General features: G+C 30.9%; 2 protein-coding genes across 7 annotated transcripts in view; one reads left to right on the plus strand and one right to left on the minus strand.

Annotated features, from left to right (window-relative positions):
- The window catches only part of LOC148621279 (uncharacterized), a 41,934-nt gene extending 33,702 nt beyond the window's left edge, over nt 1–8,232 (minus strand). For 3 of the 5 annotated variants that reach the window (XM_088575445.1, XM_088575446.1, XM_088575443.1), the window contains exons 1-6: nt 8,107–8,232; nt 6,750–6,893; nt 5,841–6,014; nt 3,490–3,706; nt 2,700–2,812; nt 505–582 (exon numbers count right to left, since the gene is read on the minus strand). In XM_088575445.1, the coding sequence (XP_088431571.1) occupies nt 505–582; nt 2,700–2,812; nt 3,490–3,706; nt 5,841–6,014; nt 6,750–6,884 (717 nt within the window). In that variant the 5' untranslated portion in view covers nt 6,885–6,893; nt 8,107–8,232. Of the gene's footprint in view, nt 1–504; nt 583–2,699; nt 2,813–3,489; nt 3,707–5,840; nt 6,015–6,749; nt 6,894–7,666; nt 7,788–8,106 lie in introns of all 5 variants that reach the window. The other 2 variants (XM_088575441.1, XM_088575442.1) reach the window with 2 other exon arrangements.
- A 66-nt stretch (nt 8,233–8,298) lies between these two features.
- LOC148621280 (uncharacterized) overlaps nt 8,299–26,469 on the plus strand; it is a 35,413-nt gene continuing 17,242 nt past the window's right edge. The window contains exons 1-11 of one of the 2 annotated variants that reach the window (XM_088575447.1): nt 8,299–8,412; nt 9,500–9,719; nt 11,009–11,020; nt 14,943–15,041; nt 15,506–15,675; nt 20,691–20,775; nt 22,376–22,516; nt 23,227–23,310; nt 24,068–24,142; nt 25,648–25,731; nt 26,111–26,327. In XM_088575447.1, coding sequence (XP_088431573.1) covers nt 9,528–9,719; nt 11,009–11,020; nt 14,943–15,041; nt 15,506–15,675; nt 20,691–20,775; nt 22,376–22,516; nt 23,227–23,310; nt 24,068–24,142; nt 25,648–25,731; nt 26,111–26,327 — 1,159 coding nt within the window. In that variant the 5' untranslated portion in view covers nt 8,299–8,412; nt 9,500–9,527. The remainder of the gene's footprint in view (nt 8,413–9,499; nt 9,720–11,008; nt 11,021–14,942; nt 15,042–15,505; nt 15,676–20,690; nt 20,776–22,375; nt 22,517–23,226; nt 23,311–24,067; nt 24,143–25,647; nt 25,732–26,110; nt 26,328–26,469) is intronic. The other variant, XM_088575448.1, reaches the window with a different exon arrangement.

Below are 26,469 nucleotides of genomic sequence, written 5' to 3' on the forward strand. Positions count from 1 at the left end.
AAAAAGTAAAGAATTATCTCCCTTTTTCAATAAATTTCAATGCTTTCTATGTAACTTTTTTTTCTCTATAACCATTGCAGTTAATCAAAAACCAACATTCAACTTTGAAAAGGATGTATTTGTGATATGAAATTTGAAATATTTTTGAAAATACAATTTCTCATGTGCAACCCACTACCTCGCTTTTGTATGGACCCCCTCTTAAAAACTATAATAACTTCAGAATGCAAGCACGAAATTTATAGTGTAGATATGACCAAAATACTGTGGAAAATTTGTTCTTCGTGGGTTAACCATTGTCATGTTTTGGGGTTTTTTTTCTGTTCAGTTTCAGGAAAATTAAAATTAGAATTTGCAAAATTTTCATCAATTACAGGTAGATTCTCAAAATAAATCTACAAATTCAAAATTCAACAAAGTAACAACATTTGATCATTGGTGAAAACTGAAGCCCAACAAAGTATCTTTACTATCTTACTCTAAATCATGTGACTAAAAACTTACGTCCACTATTTCATTGTCTTTCCTTCGAACACACACAGAAATTTCGGCAGGACCAAACGACTTGTAATTACTACCAGCCTACAAAAGAAACATGAACATGAACTGAAATGTACATGTACTAGGGCTGTAACCTTACATCCACTATTTCATTGTCTTTCCTTTGAACACACACAGAAATTTCGGCAAGGACCAAACAACTTGTAATTACTACCAGCCTACAAAAGAAACATGAACATGAACTGAAATGTACATGTACTAGGGCTGTAACGACACACTTACCTCACTATACAATATGCATGTGATACAAGGGTGACAATAGGATACATTTAGATACGATACACAATAGCATGTTATCCTATGTATTTTCTTCAATTTGAAATAAAAAATATTCAGCAGATTTAAAAATGATGAATTTTTCTGAAGCCAGGTCTATAACTTTGATCTTAGCAAAAATTAATGGATCTTTCCTCACAAGACATGTCCTATTTTTCTATTTGCATAATAATCAGGAATTGAATTTCAGAATTTTTTCCACTAGCTAAATTCAGCAGGTACTGAAAATTTACACTTGCTAAATTTTAGTGTCGTGAGTTATTTGCCTATATTACATATATAATTCCATAGGCAAATTTTAGCAAGTGGAAATAATCTCTACTAGCAAAATTAAATTTCAACTTGCGTTTAGCAAGTATTTCCCCTTAGTTTTGATCACTCAATAATTTCATTAATTGTTTGGAAAAAAGTTGTATTTAGACCTGTATTATATCACATCGAAACCTAAGTCAAATGTATCGTATCATATCTTGACCACAACTACCGAGAATCAGAGATACATTGATATCACGATGAATCATTTCATCCTTATACTCGAATTCATCTCAGCCTGTTTGCAGTTTTTTTTAATTATCTTTTAAGTTACACATAAGTTCCTTTAAAAATTTTGCCATTTAATTCATGTTGTTCTGTACTACAACTTTCATACAATTATTTCTCGTTAAGAGGTAAGAACGAGAAATAATTGTATGAGAATTGTAGTACAGAACGACATAAATAAAATGGCAAGTTTTTTATAGGAACTTTTGAGTAATAAAAAAATTAATCTAAAAAAACTGCAAACAGGCTGAGTTGAATTCCAGTATAGTACATACTACATTGTATTTAAATGTATATGTTTTGAAAATATGTCACAAGTGCAAATATTTATAGAGATGGTTCATAATCTAACAAGAGATATATCCAGATGTTAAATACTTGAACACAGTCCAATCACTTGTATAGAATTTAAGAAATCAAAATGGCAGCATACTATGCACTTCTATGCTTCATAACAAAATAATATGCTGCAATAAAAGGAAGCATTTCTCCAACTCCCGTTAAGAACAGCTGCATTCACTATGTGTTTAGAATGGGCAAATGGAGGACAGAAACTTTTGCCATGTTCTTCTGACATTATGTGGCAGGTAACATAAAACTCTCCTGTTTTGAAAATCTCACTTTATTAAAATCACCTATAATGCAGTCACTGGTCAGTAACTGATCCCTTATACTGATTTAATATTTGGTGCTTGTTTACAAAAGCTTATCATGTTTTACCATACAGTTTCTTTTCATACAAAACATGATACATGTATATGTTTTTAAGCTCTAATCATAATAAAAATTTTTATCTGAATTTCATTAACAAATGCTACATTTTTAAAAATTCAGATGTTCTGGATGTAAAAAGTAATATACCTTTTTTAAAAAAACAATACATTTACTACAGCATATGTAATGATGATGCTCAGGAAATTGAGTTGGTCTCCCATTGTCATCCCATTAACAAAATGACAATCTCCTGATAGACTGCCATAGGACTGGATGATTAAGATAAAGATTTAAAATTTGTATCACTCAGATTTTTTAATCTGCCTGATAAATAATGAAATCCCATTCTCAATTATTGTCCAGTCAAATACCAAGGAAAATCATCAATTATGAGACATTTGATAAAAAAATGACCAACTCTACCCTCTGAATATCACCAAGGTTTAGCTATAACTTTACAGTATCAACTATTCATCCATTACACTGAAAATATCTTTGTCATGTAAAAATTTGAATTTGGTCAAAAATCAAAATATTCATGTTGATGAGTAATAAAGCACCTAAGTACTTCCTGATTCCCCCCACAATACTTCAATATTTTCACATACATCTTTGGTATCAAAGTAGAGATAAGCTGTATGATAGGTGATTCCTTGTCCTAGACTGGTACCATCTTTTCCAGCTGGTCTTACTGTGATAGTCATGTACTCTGCCGCTCCAGCTAGAAAAAAAAATTGCAGTGTAACTTTTCAAATAGCATTGATACCAAATGCAAAAGATACACCAAAAGGATAACTTGTATATCACAAAAAAAAAACAAACAAGAGAAACTGTAAGGAATGCACGCTAACTTGATACCCCCACTCCCCCATCTGATAACATGCACCTTATGACTTCCAAAAATAGGAGCTGCACAATGGGAACATATACTAAATGTAATAAAGATTCTGTGAAAGTTTCATTACATTCAATTCAAGCAATGTAGGAGAAATAACAGATAGTTGGTGGGTACCCCTACATATAACAGAGGACAGGAAGGAAGTACAGATGGAAAGTGGTGGTTATGACAAGCCAGTGCATATAGAAAATAAACAGCAGATACCCCACTTAAAATTGTCAAATCATTTAATAAATATATTTTTTTTTAAGTTCTAGCAAAATTGGACCATTTATACTTTTAAAATCATTGAATATGTAATTATAAATTTTTCAACCAACTGAACAAGATTAAATTTTCAAAATGAAAAAGTAAAACAGGGCCATAACTCCAATTACATTATCAAAATAAAGCTTCTTAACAACAGCATAAAAATAAATATTTAAAAAATGATATGAAAACCAAAACAAAAACTTTACATCTGTATACACACTCTACCAATCACTGTCTTTTGTTCATACCTGCCAAAGTCCCAATATCAAATGAAAAGTAAGATTCTCCAGTAATGCTGGTAACAGTAGCACTGCCTGGAGACTTGGTACCAAAATCAGCCTTTAGACCTTGCATAAGATCTTCTTCAATACGCACATTCCGGATTTCACCGGTTGAGTTGTTGGCCAACCATAACTGTAACTCTAAAGTCTGGGTTTGATCCATAGATATTGTATTGTCATCCATCTGAAAAAAAAAGTTTTATCTAAATTCTTAGAAACTAAAAAAATAAAGATGTCTGAATTATTGTACTCCTATTTTCATAAACATGATAATCAACAATAGGATTTCCAATATACTGTGGAAGTACTTTATTTCACGGATACCAATTTTCATGGATCAGGGGCGAAACACAAGTTCAAGTTCATTCTTGAATTTGTGGTTTGAATGTTTTCAGTGTACACATCAATAGGAATCTCTTATTCGTTAGGAACCAAATTTTGTGGTTTGGTCTACCCACTAAAACCATGAAAATTGGTACCTCACGAACAACAGTACTTTCACAGTGTTTTAGTATTTCTCATAAACTTTAATAAATTTAGGTTGTACACTTTTCTAAACTGAACACCTTTCAAAGTGAAGATTTGTTGTTTTTAATATTTATGGACACATGTATACTTAAGTAGCAGTCTTTATAAAAATCAGACAGGAGGTGATTCATTCATGTCAAAAACCCACCAAATTCACCTTTATTTCTTATTCAGAATCAGTTATAGACCACATAACCAGTCTTAGTTGTGCATTTGACTATTGCACATTTGAGATAATAATTATATCGATTGAACATGAAATTGGTACTTTGCAAGAGTTATTGTTCTTGATTCGGTTTCATTTGGTTGATTTTAGTGGTAGACAAATGTAAGCTTTTCTAAAAAGTGCAGATCTGAATACAGAAATGATTATTATACTGTGAAAGTATAGCATATAAAGATTGAAAAAGGCATCTTTTGTTTGGTGGGTTTTTCTACACCATGAATCACCTTACCATAAGCAGTGTCTGAATTTCATATGGACTGGTACTTAATTACAAACCATCACAAATGAACAACAGATCAAACTCAAATTCTTTAACATTTAAAGAAAGATAACTCTAATTTATCAAACAAAATACAACTTAAAATGGTCTTAATATTTGTGTAAAAAATTCAATCAAACAGTAATTCAACCTAGAACTGTATTTTATGATATTCAATAAACATTTGAACAAGATTCCTGGAAGTCTTTTTAACTTATCATCTGGAAACTGTCAGGGGGACAGACAGATGGACGGGTAAGTCATTTTTTCAGGTTATTACATAATTCCCTGCTACTATGTGTGGCAGGGTTAGAAAATCATTGAAACTGGCATAATAAATGGACCTAAAAAACCAAAACAAGAAATAAAAATAAAGTTATCGATTGAAATGAATACCAAGAAATAAACTTTGAATGCCTTATTTTGCATAATTAATGAACTATATATTTCAAAATTTTAAATCGACATTTTTTTGGTGGGCAGACGTTTCAGCCAGTAGACATAATGGCCGAGGACATTATGGTCTAGGACAATTCAGCTAAGGATATTTTGGCCTAAGACATTTCACTGAAAATATATAATTTGCAGGAAAAGTTAATTCTATTTTTGATTCAGGACCCGTAACTTATCCATTTTTTACAAGACTTTCTAAATTTCGCATGGGTCCATCTCATCAAGCTGAACAATTTAACACCCTGCAAGATTTTAGCTAAACCTATCTGCTTTTGATTTATTTGCATAATCCTGCATTTTGACCCTTGGCCAATTTTTAGTAACAGAAGCCATGTTATTTGCCAGACCAAAAATCGCCACATAAGGATTGTTAAAATTATCCTAAAGAAAACTCATGGAAAGTTTCATTGCATTCGTTAAATAGTTACAGAAGAGAAGATGTTCGAAAAATTTAACGGACAATGACAATGAATGACACATAGTGATAGCAAAAACTCAGATGGACTTTCAGCCAGGTGACTAATAATTAAAAAATTAAAAATATGACTAAAAAAAAAAAATATTACAAAGAAACAAAAATAACTATTCAAATAATTATAACAAAATTACAACTCTTTTGGAAATAAACAAACAAACTAAGAATTAAAACCTTCAAATAATTATATTATGTACAACTTTTCAATTAAAAATACCTTGTTTTACTTAAATGGTGGTAACCACTCTATAACTATTTTCCATATTCTAATAGGACTCAGGAAATGTTTGTGTTTGTTTTTTTTTGTACCCATGAAAATTAAAAAAGTGGTAAACAGAATTCATCAGATTTTAATTTTGTGCTGACATAAAACTTACCATGATGACTTTTTCAATAGTGATAGGAAGATCACTGTAAGTAGTTGCAGAATCATTGAGGTAGATAATTTCCATCACTTTTCCATTAGACATCACAGCACTAGGATATGCTACATAATCATCTGTGTTAATGAAAGATGGTTCTAGGGCTGCTGGGGTCACATAGTATGATGTCTACAATACAAGTCACTGTGATTTATGGTATATGCAAGGAGTTAAATATAATTATCCATCAGAACCAGGCAGAACTAATTCATCATAGAAAAAAAACAGCAATTTTATAGTAAGATAAGCACAAAAAATAATAATCCTGGATGATGCTGGTTTTTTTAAGTACATTTTTTATGTGTTGATCTCATCTTAAGGTTCAGCTGAAGTCAATATCTAGGACATTCCTTAAGTAACAGAACTATATGAATTTCAGACGTCAAATCTTGTTTTTGATAGCTGTAGATTTATTCTATAATATGTTGTTTACATTTTTTTGTTAATGTTATATAGAAGTTATAAAACATGTGTTCCTAAGTTTGACTTGTGCTTGTGTGTTATATACATATAAAGATGCATTTAGCAATGTTTCAGTGCTAAATTTAATGTATTATTAAAACTATGAATGAAAACATTTCATTAAGGAAAGTCCTAGATATTGACTTTAGCAGAACCTTAAGAAATAAAGTTTATATGTGGAATGCATTATGAAGGGAAGATAACTCTTAAAATTGTAATAAAAAGTTTATTAAAATTCAGCTAAAGATACCTCTCTAGTCCCAGCTTATTTTCAAAAACTTACTTCAAATTTTTAATAGAACCATAGAGTCATAGAAAGTCCAGTATGTATTTTTCCCAGTGAATACTGCACAAATTTATCATGAGACTTGCCTAGTTTTAATAAGTCTTTATAATACCTACATTTGTGGAAGCTGTCCAGGTAGTGTTGATAGTTTCTAGTTGGACTTCATTATAGATTTCAGCTAAATTTGTAACAAATACTTGACCACTGGCAAGGGAGGTAAGCACTAACACAGTAAGCCACAGTTGCAACATTTTGATTTTCTATAAGTAAACAAATAATTAAGATGCATTTGAATATATTATGAGCCTATTAATACCATGCTAACTACATGTGCATTGTATATGCATACTTTTTCAAGCATTATAAACTTTATAAACAGGAAGTTGGGAGTCAGGCAAAACAAACAATAAGAGTGACAGATCACCAAATCGTCACTGTTCATACAATTGTAGTGTCACATACAATGTAATAAAAATGACCTTAATTATTCTACCCAGAGAAACCTGGTAAAATGTGACAGTAAAAAAAAGGAATTAATTGCTGTTTAGTAGGGCATATCATTTTGTCACAATATTAACCTACTTTCTGAAAACAAGTATTTCTTTTAGTTTAAATTTAATATGCTAACTAATTCCTGGCATACACAAATTATCAGGTGTTTCTTCACAATTATGTCAAAATGACATCACAAAATACTGACACTTATCAGTTTTCAAAGCATTTGAATAAATGTAAGTGGTTAAGGGTTAATTTCTCAACTGAACTGCACATTGCACAAGCTTTGAACAATAAATATTTTGCAAGGTTTTTATAAAAAGTTCCAAGCATGTACCCTATACTTCCTCCACATTTTTTGTAAGATGAGTTGCTTAATCATTAAAAATGATTTGTTTAGATTTATAAATTTATAAAATATTTTTCCTTTAGGTAGTAGTTTCGATACATGTACATACAATAATTTTACTACTCAAATTCAAAAAATTCTTCCAAGATATTACACATTAAGTCAAAAGTTCTTGTCCAGGTAATTTACCTGAGGTTATTCTGTTACTTGGGACTTCATGCTTGGGTGACCAGCTGCTGGTGTTGAGGTCATAGCATTTTTCATCAGCCCAACAAATTGTACACATGACCTGCCTTAAATGGCTTACTTACTATCATTCAAATTAAACACAAACATTTTACTTCTTTTGAATGAATGAAATTCATCAATGGTAAAAAAAAAAATTGTATTTTAACTTTCATACAACTACCGAAAGTAGGTTAATTAGTACCGGTAATGGAAAACAAGCTAGTGTGGCGGATAACGTGGAGAAAAAACAACAAACATGGACAAATTTAACGCGTTAATTGGAATGAACTTCAATTATGAAGTAACAAAAACATTAAAATGGTAATCTTTTCATTTAGCAGAATATTATTATTCATATGAATATTATAATGCAGTGGAACTATTTACATCATAGTATATACCTTTAAAAGTATGTATTTGTCACATATTTATTCCTGCCGTCACCTGTCGTAACTAATAAAGCTTCTTCTCGAAATACCTCGGACTTTTACAAAATGTCAAATGGTCGGGTGATGGTCTAAGTCTTTTAAATGTTTAACATTTCCCAATTATTTCTGTAAATAATCAAGTTCTTGATTGACATCGAACAGGGCCATCGCGACTGGTAAACAAACAGGTACGCATGACTGAGCATAAATACAACACAATCAGCTATTATCGTTTTCATTTAATTAAATCCACCATCTTTACCAGTTTTCGTTTTTCAGGTCAGTATTTGGTTAGATTCGCGACATCGCATATCTTTCACTTTTGTTAAAATTTGTACCATTCATGTACATCATTAAACATGTCTTTTGCATTGTTTAATTAGTGTCATAGTGATTATGATGATACAAAAAGTATTAAATGCGGAAATAAACATTTTTATCTGAAAGAAAGCATCAGTTGGAACAAGAAACCTGTCCAGTCTTACTGCTACATGTAGTTAGTTTTTCTTTGATTGAAAGTTCATGCCAGTTCATGAAATCATTTAAAATATGGTCTTAAATTTGCATGTTTTTTTTTCAATTGGTAAACAAAATTTATCAGTAAAAAAGGCATGCATTCCAGACATGCTGAATTACTTCCACTAATTTTGGTTACCTTTGAAAACATGTCCGTTTTAAAGCATAAGTGAAAATTTATCAGAACATCTCCAGGTTGATCTAATCCCTTTTGGAATTCAGTTTCCGGAGCTGTTTTCTGATTTGGCCGCCCACTGCATCCAGTGGGCGGCCAAATCAGAAAACAGCTCTGGATACTGAATCTCAAAAGGGATTACCTATGTAGAAAAAAACTATAAAAGTTTTTAAGCAACTAGTCTCAAACTGAAAAAAAAATTAGTGATATGCATGTTAATGAAATAATACAAAATACTGCAGTTAGGTGATTAAAAACCCATATAACCACCAAATATATCTAACTAGTGCACTAACACACTTCTGGTTCAGATAGAAATGGCAATTAAATTAATAAGCTTCCAAAGAAACATCAGTTCAAAATGGTACCCCTGAGTTATTTGTATAGGATAGACTGATGAAACATTGGCCCAACTTTTTATATGTTCATTTGTATTGTAATAAGCATATCTCTTGAGTTGGAGAAATGTCATGTGACAGAAGCTTCCTTTTCAGCCATCTTGCAGAATAGTTTGGGTGCCCTAACTATATCAAGATTGTTAATTTTCATTTCACCATTTTTGGACTTCTCTATATACATGTATACAACTTGGTTAGCTGCAATGAGTCAATCTATGAAATAATCACTTGATTGCATTGTCTTTTGTCTTTTATTAATTTGAGACATATCTTGCAGATGCTATGAAGAAGTAAAATAAACTACAATGGCAACAGTTTCAGGCTTTAAAGACAATATTTATGACACTTGTGTTCCTGTGACTATAACATATGAAACAGAATCTTTCCAAATAAACAAGGGATGGATTGGTGGTGCTTTTATTCTTGGTCTTGTGTTTGGAGTTCTGCTGCTTGTGTTTTGTGTTCCAGTCTGTATTAGGGATTATTTCAAGAAAAGGGTAAGTATAAATAATATATATTGCTATTTTCTGTGTTTAAGAGCTTGGTTTGGTTAAATAATTCGTGACATTTCCTCTAACTGCTTTCAAGATTCATTTAACAATATTAATGCTAAAGAGGTAAAATGTAGTTTTCTGTAGAACAATAACATATCCAGCATACCTTGTACCTTTACAACCATAATGGTTGTGAAACATAGCAATATCCTTCAATAAAAATTATGAATTCAACATCATTTTACATATTTTCTTATGAGAAGCCCATAACATTTTCAAAAATGTACATGTATATTCGCTATTGTGCACAAGAATAGTAGGCTAAAGTGTACATGTAGTTTGGTAACCTACAAGACACCTGAAATATGATATACAATTCACCTTACACATGACAGTTTACATAAAAAAAAATAGATCACGACATTATGTACTTTGGCTAAGTAACATGTATGTACATGTAAGATCATCTAAGCCAAATTCCATTTACATGTAGGCCATCATAAAAAAATTCCTTGATTTGCAAAATTATGGGCAGGCAGGAAAATTTTTTTTATCCACTTGAGTGAAAATGCTGTCAATTAAAATGAATTTGACCTAAATTGGGAAAAAATTCAAAATAAAATTTTTTTAGGGAGGGTGAAAAGAATTGGAAGGGGAAGAGAATCTAGGATATATTTTTTTTTATTTTGGCCTTAACTTCAGTTACTTGTATACTTACTAGAGTTCTTTATCAGATTTGTTTGTTCTTTCGTTTCTTAACACTACAGGTTTAAATTTTTATTAGAAGTTTAGTTCATAAAGATAATCTTACATGCTACATGTATTTCATGAACCATAAAATATAGATAGAAAATGAAACAAAATCATGTTTGAGTCTTTGAGACTCATGTGTAGTGTTTACTTGTACAAGAGTAATCCAGGGAAACAAGATTCTAGTGGAAATCAAAAGAATGTAATCCAGGGACAACGACCAGACATGGAAAACAGATACACACAACAAAGAACATAAAATATCCATAATAATACGTTCAAAGCAACAATAGTAAGTGAGCAACTCAGACTTCACTCATAACTGGGAACATGGACCGGGTGCACCAGTAGAGTATCGTAACTTACATTACTCTGAATAAATATATATCAGCAAAAAATAGAGACGCATCATAACACAAATGTACAATTCTAAAATTAATAGCAAGATATCAAAATCCAAGTATATGGAATGAACAAATGTGAATGCATACTTAATTTTACATTTATCACATTCATTTTATCATTTACTAACCATCATCTAGGCAGAGCAAAGTGTAAGTTTGAGTCCACATTTTAATTTCTTCATTTTTTTTACACAATTTCTTCATTCTTTACTACTATTCTTCATTGTTAGTCATAAGGTGTAGACTCTGGGCCTAATGAACAAAATTTTCTTGTAATGTTTGTGCTTACTTCTCACATACATACATGTCTTTGACAGGGAAAATATACAAAATGTGTATTGTAATAGATTATATAGACAAATACATGTATGTCAATATTGTTTCATGTATATCCAAACAAAATTTACTAAAACTTCTCCTTGTCATCGATATCTTGATTAGGTCCTGTATAATTCTATTACACGTATTTGTAGGTAAATGTACAATGTACATGTATATGTATCAATTTCCATGGTCTGTTAAATTATGGTTATGTTCATTGTCAGAATTTTGAATCAGTGGATTTCTTTAGAACATCAAAGTTTTTAAAGTACAATGTACATTTTTCATTCCGTTAAGATTTTGAATTTATGGTTTGAGTGAATGGCCACTGCAGAAAGCCATGGCATTGGATAGCTTAAGCAAAACAATAGTTCTTCTAAGCCTGTGTAAATATTTTGACATATATACATGTACATGTATGTAATGTTATTACTAACTTGGTCAGTACATGTATTTGAACATCCACATATAAAATTCTCAATACATTTTAATAATTCTCTGCCCTTTGTCAAATGAGACCACATTTCAATTTTTTCCAAATAGCAAGTTTACATTTCTATGGGCAATAAATCGATATGTCTGTACATTCATGATTAAAATATGTAACTACAGTTACCCTTACTACACAGTTATACATGTAATTCCATGTTCTTTACTTGTATAATACACAAATACACATGTACTCACTAATTGTATAAGGTGAAAAGTAAATTACTAAAATATTTCCAAAAGTGCCAAAAAATTAAATAAATGGAATCTGTTGATATATTTTTTTTCCATAAGTTATTTTAATGGGTTCTTTTGGACTGTTACTTTATTATTTTTTACAAGTATATAATTATACAGCATAAATAATGTAAACATATTCTATTATTGGTTTTTGTTACATTTAGAATTTCAATACAGTGAAACCTGTCTAAACCAAATCCCTTTTTGACTTAAATTTGTTCAGTTTAGAACCATAAGGTTCAAAATACATTTAAATTGATGTGAAAAGACTTTAAAAGTGTCTGGTTTAGACAGGTTTAACTGTATCATTAGATCTATCATGTCCTTTTAACAGGCAAAAAGTCAAGTTAGAAATCTTAAAGATCATGAAACATTTATTCAAATCACTGACCTTTGAAAATACATATTTAGGCCAGGGAAACAATTGTTTAAAGTTACTTTATAGACCTGTTTTTTTTTCTGCCTGTAGCACATTTTACTGGTATTTTTGTAATTTAATGTTACTTTACTATAATTTTTTTCATTACCACAGTCTAATTAAAATTAGACCTTGCATTGTTTTATTTTTGGTCTATGCCTCCAATGAAACAAATAAAAATTGGAGGGGCTAATTTTAATCAGACTGAGAATTCAGATATCTCTTATGGCTTTCGAGTTATTAAGGGTCAAATGGGCCACACCCAAAAAAATGGACTTTTTTATTTTTGATCTGATTTGAAAATTTTTTTAATTTAATCAAAAATTTTGTGCAATATATTGTCCAAACCATTTAATGTGTCCATAATGAATTGTAAGTCCTTGTTTCAAAAAATGATATTGTGTCCACACTTGCCCCAGCTGTTCAGGGTTCAACCACTGCAGCCATATCATGGTGCGCTCAGCAAAGCTTTTTATTTAGTTGAGCTCTATTTGAGTCAAGAAATTCTCCAATAAATGTAAGTGTCTACCAATATATAAAATAATTTCAAAAATAAAATGATATGACCTTTTTTTCATCCAATGTAACCTTAAATAGACATATTTTTTCTTGGCTTTAATTACTTGTATGCATTTGTATAACACTTGAAACCGCTCTCTTAAATTCAATTATTAACTATTACACAGCTATAATTTTTCTTACTAAGAGGAATACATCTTGTTTATATGCTGTACAAAAAAGTTTAATTTTTGAAAGATTGAGATATTTATTTTCAGTTTTTGTTCACACTGTTGTACATGTACTTATCAGTTAAATACCATGTACATGTATATGCTTTTGTTCTTGGATATCAATTTTTGAGGTAACAGTCGTGATTAATGTTCATGTTTTATTCAAAATTCATGGGTTTTGTAAGGTCATCACAGTTTTTAATACAAATTTTACCTTTCTTTGGGAATCATAATTTGTGGTAAGTCAGAACAATGAATACCACAAAAATTGGTATCCAACAAAAACCATAGTTCTTTGTCAGTAGTATGTTTTATCCTCAAATTTCCCATTCTACTTAAGAATATCTCAAGTTAGCTTTAATTTACCAATTCAGCTACTGCTAGCTGTATATAGAAATTAAATATGTCAACCTATGTTTACCATATTGGTTTATTTTACTGAGTCTATCAGCTTCTTCTAACTCATTGTTCTTGCATGATCACTAGCTATATTTTAAGGAGGTAGACCTAGGGTAAAGGACACAACTCTTAGAAATCATTGAATCATTTATATTCACCATTTTACATCAATCTCATGTAAGCATCAAAGTAACTTGGACTGATTTCATTCTGTTTGGAATGGAAGCTTGATAGGCTTTGGTGAATTTGAATATGATACAAACATATCACTGATTTCAAGAGTTATGTCCCTTACCCTAGGTCTACCTCCTTAATCTGGGTGGAGGAATTTTAACAGCTAATGTATGGTAGGTTTATTTTTGTCATGCATTCAATACATTCAGGATAAATATGGTATTTTATAATATTTTCATTTGCATTTTAAATTGCATGATCACAACATAGTATATAAGTTTCCATCCTAATTAATGCTTATACATTTGTATATATTGTTTTCCCATATTTCTATTAAATTTGTAGTAACGGCCAATTTTAGCTTTGTTATAAATCTTAAAATTTTCATTCATACAGAAAATGGAGAAAAAAAAACTATTGTAGCTGTAACAATATAATGTAGATCATGATATCATTCTTCTGTAGAGTTTAGTCTGCATTGTATACTTATAAATAAACTTTTTCACGATTAAACCCCATATATTTTGGATGTACATAATTCTTCAACTGTTTCCTTCTATAAATTGAATATTGTATTGACATGAATTCGACTTTATGCATGATAGATTAATTATTTTCTGCTTGATTGCTTGATGAAACTTACAGATTATGGTTCTAACAATAATTACTTCTACAGCACAGCATGGATTTTAATTTCTCACCTAAATGTTGAGAAATATTAAGACATTGTACAATTATGCCCTCAAGTTTCAAAGTTTGAAGATTATCTTTAAAGGATTTTAATTGAAAACCATTTAATATTGTCAGTTATGATGAGACTGCAAAAATATATGCTCAATGTTTACTGGCGTTTGGGGTTTTTGCCAACCTCAATTGTTTTACTTGAGATTAAGTACAGTGGTAAACAGGTCTTTTTAAAACTGTTCCTTAAATGCTCCATGCCACAAAGAGATGGTTGGATGTTGTGGCCCAAACAGTTGAGAAAATAGAACAGAATGAGGCACACAATAGTCCATATAACTTAGTATGAATTACATAGTTCTATGTTCATTTCTGTGTAGGTTTCATTTAAAGTATTAAATTCTGATTTGCTGAATCTGAGTATTTAGAATTCAATTTTTAGGTACCTTTTGATTTTGAAGTCAAAGGAAATTTGCCAAGGTAAACTAAAAATAATAAGCAATATTCATGCTGTAATAGTACTAATTTCTCAGTGATCGAAATTTATGCGCAATTGTTCTTTTATTCTCTGTATTTCATTGTTATACATTAATTTATTTATATATATGTAAATCTACAGCAACAAGACCAAGAAGAACTTGAAGAAGAGAGGAAAAAAGAAAGGTCAAGAGGTGAAACTGTTCAGATTTTGGATGACGATGATGATGATCAAGTTTTGGTAAGTTATTATTACAGATATAAATATCTGTCTTCAGCTGCGCCTCAGTCCAATATGGTTTAAGCCCTGGACCATTAAATAAGCCAATATGGAAAACCTTACACAATAATTCTATAATAAAAGCAGTTGTAATGGTATTTTGATTATTTTTTTGTGATTGTTACAGCAATTACTAGTAATGGTGTTATATGATAAGTATTTTGACCCCACAAAATACTGATCCCGTGGTTAAAATATATTATGACATTATGATATTATTATCCCAGGGTCATATGAGACCTACAGGTTTATTCTAAGTTACCTCCCCCCACCCCACAACCCCACTTATGCTCTTTTAGTCTGTGGATAAGACATGAGTTGTTTTCTCTCACAAATAATGCATATTAATGAATATATCTTTTCTACATTGCATATTGTAATAAGAGTTTCCCAATAGTAATTTTTTCCTGTTTTTTTTTTTTTAGATAGTAGATGATGGTCGTGGAAGAAAGAAGAGTGCTGGTAGGAAGAAAGGGAAAGGGTTGATGGGAAAACTAGGTCTGGATGATGATCATCATGAAAGGAAAGGCAAGGAGGTCAAAATAGACAAAACTTTCCAGACTGGCATGGGCACCATCTTGGTCAAATTTACAAGGTAAATTGCCACACAATTTTAGTAACATTGAATGAACATTTTTTACAGTATTTGAGACATAATTCATCTGATTCCTGAGTATTGTAGAATGCAGTATAATGTTAACCTACATTTTTTTTGGCTCACCGATCAAGATCAGTGAGCATTATTAGATCTACTACAAAAATCATGCAGTGGTTCCCTTACTGATATCTTATTTTGTTTATTCTGCACTTAGCTACACTAGAACCAGTTTATAACGTATGACTTGATGGAATATTCCACCAATCATAAATCTGGTTACTTGTCCATCAGCTAGTTGCTTACCTTACCTTTGACTGTCAAACAATCATATGTCAGTTCAATAAGTGATGCGATCACTTGGTCGCACTGACCCTACACTGTCCTGACAAAGAATTAATACTGGATTAGATTGACACATTTTTACATCATTAGTTGACGGCTGGTAAAATTGAATTATATTTTACTTGTCTTGTGCTATTTGTGTTTTCCCAGACTTTTTGTGATTTTCTCAATGTAAAGTTGTGACAAGTCACCTTTTCCTCTCATCTTTTTTTGTCCTAAATTAAGAGTGTCAGCTAAAAAGTAGCAGCTGGAAAATTACAGAAATGGTCATTGGGTGGCTCTAGCCTTCTTAACCTAAAAACTATCAGTCTAGTATGCATGGAAAAATAATGCATTGTGAACAATAGTCCTGAAACTATTATTTTTGTTAATTTAAAGGGGGTTGCAATTATTCACAAGTAAGTAATTAGATGCACAGATATAAGTGAATTCGTTACAGAACTACCGTGAACGCTCCACTTTTAACTGTGTTACTTCTGTATGAATAATAATGTCTGGTTGATATGCATCCTGTAACTTATATTATTTCACTTGCTTTTCCTCTATAAGAAAAAATGCTTTGATGTTCTCAGGGTAGCGCAATCACTTCGAGTCAGTCGTTCTCATCCTGAACTGCAAGAAATACTTGTCATACAGATGTACAAAATGTAAATCAATAAATTTATTAGCATAAACCGTGTCTTCATAGCATCGAATAAAAATATATTATATGTGTAAAACTGGAAGCGAATTATGCTTTCTTATTGATACCCCCTCCACTTCCCAGAAACCAAATAAGAGGTGTATAATGGTATTATGTTTTCTAAAAAATAGTAAAAGTTTCATTAAATTCTATTCAGCAATTTCATATAAGGTGGAGACCAATGATATATAGTTCATGTATTGCATTAAGAAACCCTACAAATGTCATCTAGATGGAAATACTAAATAAGAGGTGCAAAATGGCTTCATGTGAAAAAGAATTTCTGAAAGTTATATCAAATTCTATCAACAACTTAAATTGTGGAAACCAAATCTATTGCCCAACAATGCAAACTTGGTTTAATGGAATAACTCCATCAAGTAGCTTAAATTATGTATGATTTTGTAAAACCCAAAGGACCTACAACACAAACTTCCAGAAGAAACAAATCCCGAACTTCAAAATGTAGAAATGATATCAGTGAGCAAGTTTTTTTGAAAAGCTTACTTTTTCTACTTTCACCCTGTTTTGAATTTGTCATCTAGTGAAGGGGTATGTTTAGTTTATCTAAAAAATTTACCGTAAAATAAACTTAGTCATTCTGTAAGAATATTGCCTAATACTAAGCAAAATTAATTGCCAACAAAACCTTTTTTTGCAGTTCATCCACACATTGAATGGAAAATTTTATATGTGCAAAATTGCTCAGCATTGGAGCCAGAATGTGTTAATTCTTCATGTTGGGGAAAACACTTGTTTCATTACATTTCTCTTTGAAGGAGTTTTTAATCAACTCTATCAACAGTTTAGATATTTCAGCCATTAATATGTATTAGATCAAGACAACGTTTGAAAAAATATTAAGTTTGTTAAGACATGTGGGCCGAATTTCTGGAACAAGAAACTGCCTGTGAACCTCCCAAATTCATTGATAAATCATACATTGTACATGCAAAGAATAATACTTTACCTAATTTTGTCATGTAAATGTTGTAACAGCAGGGATAGGACACTAACAGTAGTCCTGTGCCACTCAATTTTTGAAAGGACTACTTGACAATTTTTTATGGAAGTCCTAGTATTGACTATCTAAATTATGCCTTATTTTTCGTAAGATCTAAGAAGAGAACCGTCATTACTGTCTGCAGACTACCTGTTTAACCTCTGAAGTAGTCCTGTTGACCACAAAACAAAGTTAGTGTCAAATCCTGAACAGCTCAGCTCATAAAATGTTTTTGTCTTAGGCTAAAGTCATCTTTTGAACACTAAAATATATCAATAAGTCTAATTAAAGGATAACTTAAAATTTTCAGTCAATAACATGGCCAGAAACTGGTATGATTGCCACTTGAATTAAGAATAGAACTACATTTGTATTCAGTTATGCCAAGTCACATAATTTCAGACTTGAGAAAAAGTAATCTTGTATTTTCATGAGAAAAATAGAATGCAGTCACAATTTATTTACATTGATTGGCTCAAAATATATTTATGCATCATTTGATTAACTAGAAATTATATTTGTATTGTTAATTGGTGTGAAATAAACAAACACTGTTGCAAATATCAAGACTTAGTCACCATGTTATTGTTGTCTTTTGCTTGTGGAAACTGTCATACCAAGATTTTAAATTTTATATGGATCCCACTCAAGTTCAACTAAAGTAATGTGATTGGGAAGGCAATTTTAATAACAAATCTGTTTAAGAATTAGGCAGGTGGTGATGCACCTAAAAAATGAGTAATTTTTTATTGCTGAAATCTATTCAGTGATTCATGAAAACATTCTTGTCACAAATAATAGTACTAAGATAGTGTGGTGTAGAGAGGATATGTTTGACTATATAGTAGTTTGCATGATTATTATACCTCGGTTAAAAGAATGATTAGTATATTGGAATCTCCTTGTCTGTGTGTCGGCCATTTTGACTGTTCATCATTCCATCCATCCATCAGAATTTTGTTGCAGTTATCTCAATTCCATAGGACTGATTGATTTTAATTTGTGTATGTGGCTCTGTGTAGATTGTGCATATGTTCTAAGCATTTTTGGTTGCTGTATTTAATCAACCTCCTGTTTTGACAAGCTTTTTCACAATCTGTGATGATAAAGAAAATTTTCTGCACAAAAATCTTGGCTGGCATAGGACTAATTTATTTCAAATTAAGTATGTGGCTTTTTACAGATAGGGCATATTTTGTTAGCAAGTTTTGCTTCTATCTGGTTTCAACTTTCTGTATGAGTCGTAGTATATCTATGTTTTGGATGTTTGAAGTGCGTTTCTACATTAAAAATTTCCTAAGTTAGTTTTATTTATCATCACAGCATAGAACTATAGGTCCTGCCTCATTCTTAAATGGATCTGTATTTAATAATCAATATGTATATAAACTGAATATTAAAATAAAACCACTTAGGCAGAATTTAAATGTTCAATTTTAATATTACATAAATAACCTTAAAGAGAGGATGTATATTCATTTAATGGCCTTTAATTATTCATAATATGAATATTTAAATAAAGCTTTTAGAAAATGTGTTCTACAAGTATTATTGCAGCCTATATAAAGCCTATCTTATTAGATGTTAAGTATTTCAGAATCCTGCATTTACTTTTAGTCAATCTTGTCATGAGTTTCACAGATTTAATGTTTCTAAACTAAGTAATGTATGTATGCTTAGTCCTTGGTCTTCAACCCCCTTACTTGAAACTGGTAATTCATATAACAGATAATAAAAAGCATCCATGACAAAAGCAATAAACCACCTGAGGACATAATTACAGAATTTGTGATGGCAATATCACAAAAGGTGAACTGCCCAAGGGTAGTGGTATAGACTAGGAAAATTATTGCCCAAGTGGTAGACTGTTGGGATTTGCCCATGTCATAATAACTGGATTAAACATATCAGACTAAATTATAATGCCTGACATGCTGAACATTTCACATTTGTCCCATAATGATATTTAACATATTGTTTCATTTAATTGGATTTTGGTTGAAACTCTTTTGGGCTTAAATTAATCCCAAATCACGAAATCTATTTAAATGGCAGATCAAGAGTTATAGAATTATATTGTTGTTGTCCATATGTAAAGTACATGGAATTTCACCTTGAACTTCTGATTTGCAGATTTAGACAAGGAAATTTAAATTCAATATTGCGATAGTGGAATTTCATAATGAATTGTAAATTATTTTTTATTTTTAATGGCATGGGGAACATAAAGAAATCTAAGTCCAAAGCAACTTGCTAAGTTTTTTTTTGGGCAAACACATTTTTTGGTCTGTTCATCAATCTGTATGTCTGCCTATAACTAGTGTACTTTTATCCCCCCCCTTGAAAAATGGAATGTGAATAGTGATAGGGGTGTGCGGCCTTACTTCTGCTACTGAGATATGTTACCATCTCTTATCCATTACTCTTCCAACATCACTGAATGAAATGTATTGAAACTTTCACAAAATCTTAAGTAAATATTCCCATTTTGCACCTTCTATTTTAGGTTTTGATCCAAATCAGTTTGTAGGTAAAAAGGTACATTTTATCAAAATGGGGGGGGGGAGGAGGGCGGGTAATCATATTAGCGTCCAGTCATACCAGGGTTTCAGTTAAGCTCTTGGAGACCATTGGTTGAATTTTACCTTAATTTTGTACAGTGAAACATATCTGTAGTGAACCCCCTTTTGGACTGTGGAATTTGTTTGGTTTAAACAGGTATTTGATATATATTCAGGGTCAAAATAGATTTGAAAGTTCTTAAAGAAGTGCCTGGTTAAGACAGGTTTTTGGATTATTCAGGGTTCAATTTAGACAGGTTTCACTGTTCATGCTTTACCTGTATTTCATGAGGGATGTCACAGTTAATTTGCATATATTCAATCCACTATATGATTGACCATTAAAAAATGATATGCTTATTATTAGTACCTAAATATCTCCCATCTTTTTCATTTGTCTTTCGATTTACCTCTCTTTCTTCAGTGAAGAAGCAGAGTCAGAGATAGCTAAACAGGATGTTGACAGAGTTGACCATATTGCTGATGATTTGGGCAAAGAGAAAGAATCAGTATGTTATACCACTTTAATATTAACCAACTACCCAAAATACATTAAAATATGTCAAAAACTGACCAATTGATATGAATTTAAACCGGGTTTCTATACAGGGCCAATATGGATCAAACCAGTGCACATATGGCATCTTAACTTGTAGTCGTTGGATACCACCATTTTGAGTTAGAGTTGGATTTAATGAACTTTGATTACTGGGACTAAAAGCTGCAGAAACGCAAAAAAAACCTTCCATTTTATACAAAAAGGATATTTAAGATATAATAATGCTATAATAAACCTACATGTTCTTGGTAAAACACGAAAACAACAGTTCTACAAATCATCAAATTGAGTTAGTTAATAAAATTGTCAATAAATATGTAGTTTAATATTGGCCCTGTTATAGGTCTTGGTCAATCGTATCGGCATCGACAGCCGTACTGGCCCTCAGCGATGCCTCAGGACCAATACGACTGCCTCGACCAATATGACAGACCTCAAACCTGTAACAGGGCCAATATGAAATTACATATTTATTAACATATAGTAATACCGTGAATACCTGTCACGTATCTGGAAACAGGCCTTCTTTATGTTCTATACTTATTGTACATTGTAGATTGAAAGCCAGTATGAGCTAACAAAGTATGACACAAACTTCAAATATGTAGTACAGACCACCAATACATGCACAAATTTTGCATAATACAAACTTATAGTACACATCAGATATACAAAACATGACACAAAATTGTAATGCTCAATACAAACTTCTGATAAATGATCAAAGCTTAAGGCCAAACAAAATAATACAGGTATGTCTGTTTCCTGATACCCTACCTACCCTATATTTTGTGCTTGCCTAAACATTTTATGGCCATTTTGACTCAAGCACTGTAAATGTGTAGATTACATGTATTTAAGACATTAACTCAATGTAAAATACTTTTGAAAAATGAAATAAATTCCCTACCTACCCTTTTTTTTCTAACTGGTAGATGGAAACTAGACTATTATTATTTTTGGCCTTAGATACATGGTACAAACTAAAGATACATTGCAAACACTTCTCCTACATTGGAGAAACTTATGATATATTGTACAAAGTAATAATTACGTTTACTGTGCATATCATTAAGATACACACATCTTATTGGATAATCAGCTTTACATGTCATGTTTCATGAGATGATGAAACACATCTTTGAGCTATTTACATACGCCACATCCACAATTAAGTAGACAACTTTTATTAATCACTGTATATTGCCTATTTTCTATATATATCTAAAATAAAATAAAATAAAATAAAATAAGAGGAACATTTGAAATGTAACTATAAGAAATGAATATTTAATATTTGATGTTTCATTAGCATGTAAAACCATCACCAGTCACACAATGTGGACATGAAGTGCAAGTGGACTTTATTGAAAATGTGCTAGAGTTAACAAAATACTGATACAAAATACAAACCTCCTATTATTTCAAGCAAACTCAGATACTTAGTACATACTTACAATACATGGTACAAACTTACAATACATGGTACAAACTTACAATATATTGTACATACTTACAATACATGGTACAACCTGCTCTCTTCCTTATAGATGTTTTTGAATATGCTGAGGATGAAGTTGAAGAAAGCCAAGATAGATGATCCTTTACTGACCAGACTTGTCAACTTTGTTATGGATGATATACAGAGTAAAAAGAAAGATATTGAAGATGAAAAACTTGAATCAGAAGCTGTAAGTCAAAGAGAACATTAAAACCATTTACTAAGGCCTTTATCATAATAATTTCTTGAAGTTTAAATTAAATTCATGCAGTTTAATTTTGTTCAGTTTTTAGGCATTATACTAAGGCAACCCGAGGTTTTACTTTACATATGACTTCATGTTTATTTTTTTTTCATTTTAGAGTAGTTAATTTGATGCATAATTTGAATGTTATTTTTAACCTTAAAATTTAAGTAGCACTCCAGCTAAGGATCATGCAAAATGTGATTCATGGGTAAAAAGCCTACATATTTTTATTTTTGATATTTTGTTTGAAATGTCATAGTAAACAGAAATAAACATGTGGTTTTTCATATAACCCGTGCTCTTAGGAGATAAAAATTATATAGAATGCACTGTAGATTTCAAAATTAAGGGAGATAACTCTGTAAATGGCGCTCGAATGCAATAGAATCTACTGCATTTTCAATTTCGATTATCTCCTAAGAGCAGGCAGATTTGAATGAATAATTACACATTTCATAGTATAGACCCATAAAACAACTTAATTACAAAAATGAAAATATGTAGCCTTTTTTTGGGGTGTATCACATTTTTCAGATTTTGCATGATTCTTACAAAGACAGCTACTTAAACTAAAAATCAACATCAAAATGTAAACTACAGGTTTATTTGTATTCACTAATGATAAATAAATGTCGTATTATTTCTACTTACAGGAACTTAGAGTTGTCCATCATAAAGATACTTCTACACTTGACACTGAATTAGAGAAACTTGAAATGACAGCTGAGCAAAAGAAGGTATGGTGGTGTTCTATAAATTTTTGTAACAAAACTGATTGGACCAATTTTTTTTTTTTTTTTTTGGATTGAAAAACTACTGTGAGCCATCTCTATTGCGTAGGATTTTATGCCTTTTGCATCCTAATATGCCTATTTATGCATAGAGTGTGGTTCGACAAAAATCGCATCAATACCAGATATTCAAGACAATATAGATATGGTAAGGTTATTCTTTCTATCTGCAAATTTTTTTCTACCCAAATAAACAGAAATTATGTTTATACATTTGTATCTTTTTGGCCTTCGACTTATGAGTTTAAACCACTGGGAAACCTGTCTTAATAAAACTCCTTTAGGACTTATGCATTGGTTTTTTTTTTTTTTTTTGTCTTATGTTTTCTGTTTACGTTTTCAAAAATATCATTAGTGCTATATGGATTTATGGATTCGTCTTTTTTTGTCTTATGTTTTCTGGTTACGCTTTCAAAAATATCATTAGTGCTATATGGATTTATGGATTCGTTTTTTTTTGTCTTATGTTTTCTGGTTACGCTTTCAAAAATATCATTAGTGCTATATGGATTTATGGATTCGTTTTTTTTTGTCTTATGTTTTCTGTTTACGCTTTCAAAAATATCATTAGTGTTATATGTTGTTAAAATACATTTCATGGGTACTATCTTTTATGGCTTTCTGACCACCACAAAAATAGCAAAAATTAATACACCACGAAAATTAATATGTTTGTATTATTTTCTTCTAACATTTTTTATAGAACAAAGTTTTAGATGAAGAAAGAGACAAGATAAGACAAGACTTAAGGAGACATACCAAACTTACAGAGTCAGAGGTATTACAGTATTAAAGTTCATTCTTTAATTTTTCTGTTGGGTAGCACTCATGCAAATGGCCTTATAGAATGGTGAATGTCGGTTTGACAGGCCGGTGGTGGGCTGGCGGGGAAAATATTCTTGTGACATTTTTCTCAGCCACTATAAATCAAAGCTGCTTGATATTTGGTGTGCAACTTTAAAATAGGGTCCCATATTGTGGATTTCAGGTCTGTCACACTTCTCTTTCCTGTTTACTGACTTGAGGCCCTAGTGCCACAAAACTTGAAAAATTACTTAAGTCTGAGAAAATTCTCAACTGTTTGTAATGTCATCAATTTCAAAGACTTTTATTGGAGTTGGTATGGAAGTTAAGAATATTCTCAGTTTTAAGTATTTTTCAACTTTTGTGCTGCCGGGGCCAGGCCATTTCTGTGTTTGACCCATTATTAATCGATCTTCACACCTCTTGACTGATTTGGGAAAAATATTTCTATTCTCTGGAGAGAATCCAGTTATCAGACACTGATTGGTTGAAATACAAAGGGGCATGGTTTTATGAATGTTTTGTAACTGATTGTAACTGGTCTTCTTTGTTGTATTTTTTATTTTTAAGATTTATTTCTCTCCATGTGAGAAATTTAATAATCAACTCACTATCATAGTAGATTCTATATCTAATTAATTGAGTGATTGAATCTTTTAACACCTGAGAGTGATCTATTAATGCAAGATGTTTCTTGTTATTTTACATTTTCTGAGTTTTTTTTCTCATTAAGTTGGAGAGGTCAATAATTCTTTTGCCAAACCTTGAATTTGATTTTTTTTCCATTTTCTATCGCTAAATTAAGATTTTTATATAAAGTTGTGTATGCTTAAGTTGGATTTTCATAGAAGCAATCCCTGAAATATTTGTAATGAGATGTTTTATATACCCAATGATGGTCATTGTCTTCAGAGTTTCAAAGAATTTAAAATGGCACATGTACATTTTTCAATTTATGAGTTGTATATACATATAATTTAATAGTACCATTTTTACTGTTAAAAAAGATGCCATTGTTTTTATTTTATCTTCAAATACAACATTTTCTTATCACCTGATCAATAAGCAAGGTCATGAACTTTAAACCACACCCCTTTTAAATTGACTATTTTTTCCAATGAAATAATCCTGTCTGAAAAAAGGTGTATATATTGGAATAAATCAGTATGAATTTATCATAGTTTTTTTCCAAAATATTAAATTTAAGGAATGTAACTAATATGAGTATATTATCTTATGTAAAGACCTTATGTTTGATTTACGCATAACACGGTTTTTCCTGCATAAATCGCACCAAAGTTCTTTATACAAGATAGTTTAGGTATTAGTTACATTCCTTAAGTAATATTGGTATCCTACAATTACCTGTATATTTTCGTCTGTACAGTTTTTTTTAACTTTAATAAAATACTATATTTGGAAAAATAAGTGCCTGTGAAAATTAACTAACTCAAAGAAATCTTTATGAATGGTTTGTAGATCGATGCCCTGATGGAGAGTTTGTTGAAGGACATGGGTAAATGTGAAAACAAACTGAATGAAGAAAGAATGAGACAACAAAGGGTAAGTCTCAGTACCTATACTGGAAAAAAATGTTCATGTGAAATTCAGGTGAATTGATTCTCATGTGAAATTCACATAGTTTTACATTTTATCCATACTAATGGAGAAAGCAACTGTGGGTAAGACTGTATTCACACATACAAAAAAAAGTTGGGTGAAATTCAAGCTTCATATGAAATTAACATGATAATCATGTTTCTTAATAGACTGTACAAATTTATCAGTAAAACATGAACTGCTAAATAATCATACAACCCTTGACAGCGTCATTAAGAACTGTGCAATTTTTATAAAGCCATTTTGACTTGAAGTTAAAGTCGATATTTGTCTATTGTCCTTTAATTTACCAGTTTTTAACCTTTTTTTATCTCTCTAACAGAATTTAGAAGAAAGGCTTGCAAAGAGGAAACAGATTATTGACTTCCGTAAGATACAGGACCAACAAGCAGATGATCTTGCTAAAAATAGTGCTGATAGTTATAGTGAGAAGATGGATATATTAGTGAAAGATGGAGGACTAACAGAGAAACAGAAGAAAGAATTACTCAGTGAATACATGATGGACTTAAAAAGACTAAATCGACAGCACGAAAAGGGTAAATTTTAAGATACCATAAGAGCAATTTCTTTTAGTGGGTTTAACACTGATAACATTTTGGAGGAGTAATTAAAGGAACTAATATTGTAGTGGAAATCAAAAGAATGTAATCCACGGATAAAGAACAGACAAGGAAAACA

The sequence above is a fragment of the Perna viridis genome, chromosome 3 (genome assembly GCF_037379345.1).
Source record: "Perna viridis isolate PV_CMFRI_1.1 ecotype Kerala chromosome 3, ASM3737934v1, whole genome shotgun sequence".
NCBI lineage: Eukaryota > Metazoa > Mollusca > Bivalvia > Mytilida > Mytilidae > Perna > Perna viridis.